General features: G+C 48.1%; 2 protein-coding genes across 3 annotated transcripts; both read left to right on the forward strand.

Annotated features, from left to right (window-relative positions):
* Window positions 1-344: 344 nt before the first annotated feature.
* Window positions 345-2,601, forward strand: LOC127311317 (F-box protein At5g03100). Its single transcript, XM_051341728.1, has 3 exons — window positions 345-1,279; window positions 1,373-1,507; window positions 1,658-2,601. The coding sequence occupies exons 1-3, from the start codon at window positions 452-454 to the stop codon at window positions 1,964-1,966; spliced, it is 1,272 nt and encodes a 423-aa protein (XP_051197688.1). The 5' UTR covers window positions 345-451; the 3' UTR covers window positions 1,967-2,601.
* Window positions 2,602-6,444: 3,843 nt separating this feature from the next.
* Window positions 6,445-9,008, forward strand: LOC127311325 (probable inactive dual specificity protein phosphatase-like At4g18593). 2 transcript variants are annotated; one of them, XM_051341739.1, is made up of 3 exons: window positions 6,445-6,642; window positions 8,066-8,516; window positions 8,613-9,008. In XM_051341739.1, the coding sequence occupies exons 2-3, from the start codon at window positions 8,066-8,068 to the stop codon at window positions 8,765-8,767; spliced, it is 606 nt and encodes a 201-aa protein (XP_051197699.1). In that variant the 5' UTR covers window positions 6,445-6,642; the 3' UTR covers window positions 8,768-9,008. The 2 variants fall into 2 exon arrangements, with proteins under 2 accessions (XP_051197699.1, XP_051197707.1); XM_051341747.2 differs by having other exon boundaries at window positions 6,447-6,642; window positions 8,063-8,516.

The raw sequence follows: 9,008 nt of genomic DNA on the forward strand, positions 1-9,008 counted from the left end.
CCTGCGGCTCTAAGAATCACTACTTTGTGGGAGACGGCTATAAGACCGTGAGTTTCTACTATCAAACAATGTAAACCTATGGTTGCAACTCCTTGTAAATACTTAATCCTATTGTGCGAGTGAATCCAAAAGTTACTGGTTTGTGCATTTCACTTGGAACTGAACAACTCTTTTCTGCTTTTTTATAAAAAGGAAACTCTTTTGGACGTTTCATACTCCTATAAAAAAGATAAAAATTAAGACCACGGCACAGAAGGAACTATGGAAAAGAAAATAAAAAAAAGGAGGAGAATGCATAGATCGGAGTACTAGAAGACAACCTGGAACAGATTCTACTATCACCGCACTATGGTGCATTAGCGGCACAGATTACCTCAACCAGCATAGTCAGGAGATCTCCATAGTCAGTGTCACTCCTCAGTCCTCCGGCGTCTCTCGTGCACCCTAGGCCATGGCGGCGGCGGCGGCTACGCTTCCTGTAGCCAAGAAGAGACCGAATCTGGAGGAAATCGATCTGATTAGCTCTCTCCCCGGTGAGATCCTCAGCATAATCATATCTCTCCTCCCCATCGACGACGCCGTGCGCACCACATCCCTCTCCCGCCGCTGGCGTCCACTATGGCGCTCCTCCCCGCTCAACCTCGACATCCTCCACATCGACGGATGCGGCCGCGACCGCGTCGCCGCCGTGTCCAAGATCTTCTCCGACCACCCCGGCCCCGCTCGCCGCTTCTTAACCAACTGCGTCCAAATCCCCGACCCCGACGGCTGGCTGAGGTCGCCGGCTCTCCGAAATCTCCAGGAGATCGACTTCTGTCTCTCTCATTGGGACGCTCCGATGCCGCTGTCCATCCTCCGCTTCGCGCCGACCCTACGCGTGGCGACGTTCGGCAGTTGCAGGTTCTTTGAGGAGGACGCGCCGCCGTCGTTTAACTTCCCTTGCCTTGAGAAGCTCACCATGACATTCCTTTCCGTCCGGGAAGACACCCTCGACGTCCTGCTCGCTGGCTGCCCTGTCCTCGAGAGCTTGATGCTGGAAAGCTGCGGGGGCTTCTGCCACCTGCTCATCAATTCAGCAACTCTTCGGAGAATCGGCATCCGTGACCCTCCGAAGCCCTATCAACTAGTCATAGAAAATGCCCCCAGACTAGAAAGATTGATCAGAGTTCATCTTCATCCAGAGTCAACCATCCGGCTAATCAAGGCACCCAAACTTGAGATCTTAGGCTCCATGACAGACGACTTCGCTAAGCTCAAGCTTGGATCTACAATTTCCCAGGTAGTTGTGTCCATCTACCCCAAGATTCTGTATTATGCAACATATTCGTGCTCTTTCTGATCCTGTTGTATGTTTATGCATTTCTGTTATCAGGGAATGGCTGCTGCCAACTTGACAGCACTGACGCGCAGCGTCAAGGTTTTGCATCTCGCGTCTAGGGGCCCTAATCTTGATGCAGCTATACTCTTCATCAAACAATTTCCTTGCTTGGAGAAGCTCTGCATCACAGTGAGTCTCTTCTTTCTTCGGTAGCTTTTATACTATTAAAAATAGCTCCTGTCATTTCATAGACGGAGTATTATCCAATAAAAAAAAATCCTTTTTTACTTATCTGGTAGAGACTAGTTCTACCATGTAACTATTTTTGTTTTGTTTCAGTCATGTCCAGGAAATGATATGGAGAATGTGCATCATCTTAATCCACAAGATCCTATTGAATGCCTCAATCATCTCAGAGAAGTAGAGTTAAATTTTTATGTCGGCACCAGATCAGATGTTAACTTTGCTAAGTTCTTTCTCCTGAATGGTAAAGTTCTCAAGTTAATGAGATTTGGTGTCAAGGACCAATGTACTGAGGAATGGATAGCTGACCAACACAGTCAGCTGCAGGTTGACAGTAGGCCTTCTCCAAATGCTCAACTTGAATTTGAAGCAGCTCATGATCCTGATTATTTTGTTCTCGACTGATCCCTCCAGTTGACCTTGTGAAAATTATGGACAAGGTTGACTAGATTATTGTCCCCCCTCAGCTTTTGTGGCATGTCTTGTCACTGCAAAACTGGAAACTCTGCACTTTGGACCTGTGTGTAACGCTTTAGAGATTTCCATGCTACCGTCATGTTATCGAGATGCGTCATGTGTTTGGCATACTAAACTATGATTGATCGCAGCCTAGTTGTTCACTTTGATTCAGCAATTAATGTATGGCTTTTAAATCTTGATTTGTTTGGAGGAGCAGAATATTAGATTCTTCCAAATAGATTTAACATCTGACTTGATGAAGCGCCGCTCTCTTGCATAGTATTTTTTCGTTGTGAGAAGCATAGCCTATGATTTCAGTACTGTAACAAGGTGGAGTAAATGCTAACATAGTTATCACAATTGGTGGATTTTTTTTTTTAAATCCCTGTTTGCTCCTTAGTGATTTGGGATATCAAATCTACTACGGAGTACTTGATTGTTCTAGTACTTGGCCCATGATGCTCAAAGGGAAGGCCTCATGGGATGTATACGTTTGTTGATATATCCCATTCCCAATTACACCAGCTTACTAGCCTGAGAAATATGCTTTGTACATCAAATTGTGTGGGCATGCTTGTATATACTTGTAAACTTAATCTCCTTTTTGCGATTTGAAGAACACATATTATTGCATTTCTTTGTATTGGAGGTTCAAAAGATGAGAAATTCGAAAAAAGTTAAAATCTTTATGTTCAGTGCTAGTGCTTTTGATTTTTGTGTTCGTCAAACCCTGTTGCAGAGCAACTGCATCTTGAATTCTTGATACTCATTTCTTTTGTTTGGAAAACTTAAGGACTTTATGCATTCACCTGTAGCAGACAGCACTGTGCATGACTGCACATTTACAGATACAAACTGGCAGTCTCCATCGTGCGAAACGAACCTGGAGCTACTCACTTAACAACGACCCACATCATGGAGACCGTAAGCTTGCTTGGCTTTGTGGATGAGCAAGCTTGTTGCTCTCTCTTGAGTCTTGATATCTTGACCATTGGAATCATGTAGCTTTCGGAGAACTGAAGCAGGCCATTTTTTCAATCATCTGTTCACACCTTTATCATCTTTATAGACACCCATTTTTCAGCTATCTTTTATAGAGCATATGCTTCACTAAGTGAAGCATCAATTTTTCCTAAAAAGTACCCTTGAAATAGTTTGATTTTCACTAAAAGCATTTATTTCTCAACATTACATGCCCTTGAAGTAGTTTGATTTTCACTAACTCTAAGCATTTATTTTTCCACTTAAATCTCTGATAATTCCACTATTTTTATGAACACTTTGAGAAAAGAATTTATTTTGATTTACTTCAGAAGCAACAAGGAGTAAACCTTATTTTCAAGTTCTAGCAAATTGGAGCTGTGGAGGATTAGCCTACCATATAATAAGTGGAGAAAAATAGGGGCTTTGGTAATTGTTGTTTCTGAAGCCATTGGTTCCATATAAGAATTTGTACAAACAAGATTCACATCAACCTCCTTAGAGCATCTCCACTCGTTTGGCATCCCCATGCCGAAATCCGGACGAAACAATCGCCGGATTGGACGAAATAAAGTCGTCGGGAGAACCATATTTCTAGTCGTCCACCCGGAGTTCGCCGGACATAGTCGAAATTCAAACAAATCGTCGTCCCGCTACAAATACGGCCAGTTGATCGGCAAAAGGATCAGCCATAGCCTGGCACGGCGGTGTCCGACGGTCCAGTTTCCTCACACGCTTTGGTCGGAGCGGCGGCCGACGTCGCAGCGGCGGCAGTCGACGTCGAAGCGGCGGTAGTCGACGTCGTAGACGGTGAGGAAGACGAGGTAGGAGCCGGAGACGACAAAGAACTGGCCGGAGTGAGTCGGAGGATGTCAGTGTGATGGCCCTCGTACCAAATCCTCGTCTCCTCGTCCATCAGGTCCGTGTTGCCGCCCATAAGAAACGTCAAGTCTGTGTTCCACTTCTTCGCCGCCGCAGTCGTCTTCAGCAGGGCGATCCGGGCGCCTTAGTCGGCGAGCATCTCCCTCCACCTGCCGTCGAACTCGTCGTCCCTCCCGGCGGCGTGCGTCCTCGCGTCGGCCAGCACTTGTCGAACGACGCCTGCAGCCTCTCGGCGGGATGGCCCATCTTTTTGAGGTCTTTGAGCTTCTTGGAACATGGCAGGCGACGACGGCGAGAAGCTCGAAGGGGAGAAAGTCGACGGGGAACTGCTTGTACCTTGCATCGGCCATTGGCTGGGGAACATGGCGGCGGCGCCGCCGCGAGCATGGCCCATGCTCATGGCCATGGAGATCTTCCTCGCTTGTTCGTCCTGGGTGAACGCCGCCGCCCTCTTCGCGGAGAGTGTTTTCTCCCTCTCCGCTCTACCGCTTGTTTCGATCTGGCGCCGCTCGACGTCCGCTGCCCACTGTGCGTTGGACAGACCCGGCAGCCGCTCCTTCGGCGCCCGCGGCTTCCTCGCCTTCGGCGGCATGGTGGTGGACGAGAAGACGAGGAGGAGAATGGAGATGCCTATCCACAAATTCGGCGGGAGAGAATGGGGATATGCAAGCAAATTGGAGAGAAATTGACAGGATTTGGCTTTCCTGTCGCCGACTACGAGGGTCCAGAGTTCCACACGATGATTCGCGTCAAATTCTTTCGTCAGGAGTCCCCGAGCGCGCCTCGGGGGACCGGGGATGGCGTGGGCTCGCCGGATGGATGAAGGGCCAAATCCGGACGAAAAAGAGGAACCAGGGTCGTGATTGAGCCAAATTTCGTCGTCCGGATGGAAAAACGGTGCTCAGGGGTCTCGTCGGGGAGACGAGTGGAGATGCTCTTATTTATCTCTAGCACGCGCACAAAGAATGGCCATAAGGTTGAGCTTAGCCCAACATGATTCCGACCTTAATAAACCATCTAAGAGCATCTCCAACCGCGTCCCCCAAAGCGTCCCCCAAAGGGATTTGGGGCGCGCCAGACAGAAAATGCGTTCCAGCCGCGTCCCCCAAAGCCCGTTTTTGTCCGGTGCGCCCCCATTCGGTGTCCGGCGCCCCGAGCCCGTCCCCGTCCCACAGGGGACGCACCGGGGACGCCGGACACAACGAAAAGCGAGACGGGGAGTGGTGGGGCCGACTCGTCAGCGGCACAATAAATTTTTAACCTAACCGTCGCCTACCTCGCGACGAAAGTTATTGGCGGTGCGCAGTTCCCGCAGCGACGCAGCGACGGTGCAGTTCCCGCAGCGACGCAGCGACGCGTCCCGTCGCGCCTAGCTCTGCGTGCCGGCGTTAATGCGCGCCACCGCTCCCCGCCTCCCTCAGGCCTATAAAAGGGCCGCCTCTCATCGTCCCTCTCACACACAAACCCTAGCGCCTCTCTCCCAAACCCTAGCCGCCACCATCTCAACAAGACTCGACGCTTTGTCCGGTAGAGGCGGAGGCCGACCTCGCGGCCGTGGTCGTGGTCGTGGTCGTGGCCGCGGCAGAGCTGAACGCTCGCCGTCGCCTTCCACGCCGCCGGCTTCATCATTGTCGGAGATGGACGTGGAGCCGGACGTGCGGTTCGAGTTCGTCCTCGTCCTCAAGGGCGACCCGCGCGGCATCCAGAGGCTGCCGGACTCCTTCGCCGACTACGTCGCCGGCGACGATCGCCCGCGCACGATGCATCTGCGGGAGGCTGCGTGCAGCTACTACCGGTGGATCGTCGACGTGATCTACGACGCGCGCGGCAAGATGTACCTCAACATCGGCTGGGAGAAGTTCGCGCGGCACCACAGCCTCCAAGCCGGCTTCATCCTCCTGTTCTCCTACTTCGGCTACAGGGACATGAGCGTCAAGGTCTTCGACGAGACGCGGTGCCGCCGGGACTACCAGGGCGACAGCACCGACGAGGAGGACGACTGAGTGTTCTTTCTTCGCAGCGAACACGTGCACGGAGGTTTATGCCTGTTCGCCTCATCGGTAGAACCAACAAGGGCACCATCCTCCTGCTGGATTTTCCAGTTTAGGTGACTGGGTGTGCCCTCGAGTGTTCTTTCTTAGCAGCGAACACAGGAAACCTTCGATGCACGGCCTAGTTAGGTTTAGTTTCTTTGCAAAATTTTATATTTGTGTCCACGACGGTTCAAACTATGTATTAATTTGTGGAAAACCACGTTCCCAATTATGTTTTCGTGTAAACCACGGTTCCAAATTATGTATTAGTTTGTGGAAATTGAATAAAAAAGCCAAAAAAAAAAGTATTTTAAATGTTTGGGGCGTTTGGGGGACGCGGCTGGGGAGCGCCGTCCCCCAAAGACGGCACGAACAAAACATGTCCCCCAAACGCTCAATCCGGCGCGGTTTTGGGGACGCTTTGGGGGACGCGGCGGCTGGAGATGCTCTAAGCGAGGCTCATAACATCAGTTGCAATTTTTGTTGCATCCGGTTTGACAATGGATCACCATCAAAGACGTCGTTTTCATATCCAGCACGTGTGGCCCGTTGCTTTCCTCTAAAAGTGCCGAAAACAAACTCGAGTCTGATTCTGGACTGCAGCTGCCTGCGGCGGTACGGCCCGCCTCAACTCGAAGGCCCCAAGTCCACACTCCCCGGTGCCGCGGCGCGAGAAGCGGAGAGGGCTCGCAACGGCGCCGCCGGAAGCACCTTCACCCATCCAAGGTGAGCACGATTCCAATTCCGTACATGCGCATCAAAATCCGCCGATTAGGTTTTGCAGCGAAGGGGGAGTGAGCTTCTTTGGGGCTTCCGATATTTGTGTCCGGCGTCGTGATTAGGGTCTTGCATTCACTTAGATGGTAGTAGAGCAATTGGCTACTTCTTCCGTGAATTCACTATCTTTATTTCTCCCAGCTTGGTTCTTAATTGTGTTCGATCAATGTTTCTAGAATAGATTTCTGATAAAAAAATATTCGCAAAAAAAAATGTTTCTAGAATAGATTTCTGATATGTGTAGCCTTGAGAACCTTTTGGAATAGAAGAAATTCAATTTTCCTAACCAGTTACAAATACCTTGGAACTTGTATTTTGTTAGTTAGCTGACTGCTATATTACTGTTCAAAATGATTTGTTTGTGCACAGTTTATGCAGCATGTTGGTTATGTCAATAATTTGGCCACGCAAAATTTCGGTAGTCAATGTTGGATTTGTCTGATTTTTGCCAACTGATAATTTGTGAGCCATATGGTCATGCCAACTTCTTTGGTTCAAACTAAGGCTGCATTGCCTATTTCAATGGCTACTTTTCCACTGCACATTATAAAGTAAGTTAATCATAGCAATGCTGAATAATTGCAATGAACCTAAATGGGAGACAAATTTTGCTGGGATGCCAACTTTTTGTCATGACGAAAATTGACATAAAATCAAATTATGACCTGAGTTTGTTATTTGCATTTGCCTGATGATGAACTTCAGTAAATGTTAAGGGCCTCTTTGGTTCAAAGTAATTTTGAAGGATTGCATCCTTTGGATTTTTTCTATACAGGTTGATTTGATTTGTCGGAATCAATCCATTAGAGTATAGAAGGAGTCCTATGTAATCAAAGAATTTTCTTAGGATTTTAAGCATACACTACAGCCTTTTCTTTAATAACATCAAATGAACTCAGTTCCAAGCATTTCTTAGAATTTTAAGCATACACTACAACCATTATGTGTTTTTTTCCTATTCCTGCAACTTTTTCGGTCCAGGAAATCAGCGAGGCCCTAGGTAGAGCTGGCTGAAAGAGTGTCAACTGGATATGAATTTGTTTACTGTTGTCTTGGGTCTCCGAAAACTACTACTAGCTTACTATAGTAACATACCTGATTGTCTGCTGAATGCAGTGAGTTATTTACATTCAAGTCCTTAAGCTATGTGCTTTTGGCTAGATCCTAGATGTGCACTTTTTTCTAAGGGTTTGCAGCCTATCTGGGCTGACTGGGAAGCTCGCATCCCACTCGGCCTAAGTTTCGCTAAATCCCATCATTTTTTCGTGTGGACGCGGAGACTCTTTATATTGCAACAGCATTGTAAGCTAATTTTATGCTGGGTATCGTAGGGCTACACCAGCCTAATAGTATGTTATGTGGTGTAAAGCAGATGGAGAAACCAGAATCTGGAGTTGAACAGAAGTCAGAACCAGATGTTACTGAAAAGTCTGTGGGAATGGGCATTGACCTACAGAAGCTAACTGAGGAAATGCAAGGATTGGAGGTTAACCAAAAGCCTGTGCTTGGCTCAGTTGTGGAAACTGGAGGAAAGCATACTGATGTGGAGCCAAGAAGAGAGATCAATCAAAAACCTGTGGAGACATGCCAGGACACTGCTGTGGAAACTAAAGGAGCCAGTCCGGAAGAAAAGGAGACTGGTAATCCAGCAGGTGTTATTTACCGCTGCAAGAAATGTCGGAGGATGGTGGCAACACAAGAATATGTTGTTACCCACAAAATAGGTTCAGGTGAGAGTCGTTTCTTCAGGCGCAAAACGGATGACAAGCAACCTGAATGTACCCCTGCCATCTTTGTGGAACCTATGAAGTGGATGGAAGCTGGTGAGTTCCCTTCCGATAAGATATTAGATTTGCCTTTTCTTGTGTGGCTCAGAGAAGTTATTGACTTCTTTCCTAAATCGTGTTGTCGATCTGCAGTGGAAGAGGGATATGTTTCACAGAAGCTCTGGTGCATGGATTGCAAGACCCGGCTGGGATCCTTCGACTGGGCTGGTATGCAATGCAGCTGCGGAGCCTGGGTAATTCCGGCTTTCCAGCTGCTCAGAAGCAGGATTGATGAATGCCAGATGTAATCAGGCAACCATTTTTTTGGGGGGTTGCTTAGCGCAACATACTCCAACTTTTATTTGGAATGCCCAGTGTAGGCGCTATGTGTTGTGTTGTTTCGCTTGTTTGAAAAGATGATTTAGTTCAGCACTATCCAATGTTTATTGTCTATTGTCAGCAATGTAGGGTCACCTTGTAAAGTAGGAACAATCCTAGTGGATATATAATGAAATCTAGCTCTAGCTTTGTTTCTTCGTTCTTTTGAAA

The sequence above is a fragment of the Lolium perenne genome, chromosome 1, assembly GCF_019359855.2.
Source record: "Lolium perenne isolate Kyuss_39 chromosome 1, Kyuss_2.0, whole genome shotgun sequence".
Lineage (NCBI taxonomy): Eukaryota > Viridiplantae > Streptophyta > Magnoliopsida > Poales > Poaceae > Lolium > Lolium perenne.

What these genes read in the sequence shown, in the direction of transcription:
- LOC127311317 (XM_051341728.1), top strand. Translation starts at nt 452, where the DNA reads ATGGCGGCGGCGGCGGCTACGCTTCCTGTAGCCAAGAAGAGACCGAAT. An exon ending in TTGGATCTACAATTTCCCAG is followed by an intron (nt 1,280 to 1,372) that starts GTAGTTGTGTCC and finishes TTCTGTTATCAG; the next exon opens with GGAATGGCTGCTGCCAACTT. An exon ending in TGGAGAAGCTCTGCATCACA is followed by an intron (nt 1,508 to 1,657) that starts GTGAGTCTCTTC and finishes GTTTTGTTTCAG; the next exon opens with TCATGTCCAGGAAATGATAT.
- LOC127311325 (XM_051341739.1), top strand. Translation starts at nt 8,066, where the DNA reads ATGGAGAAACCAGAATCTGGAGTTGAACAGAAGTCAGAACCAGATGTT. An exon ending in TATGAAGTGGATGGAAGCTG is followed by an intron (nt 8,517 to 8,612) that starts GTGAGTTCCCTT and finishes GTCGATCTGCAG; the next exon opens with TGGAAGAGGGATATGTTTCA.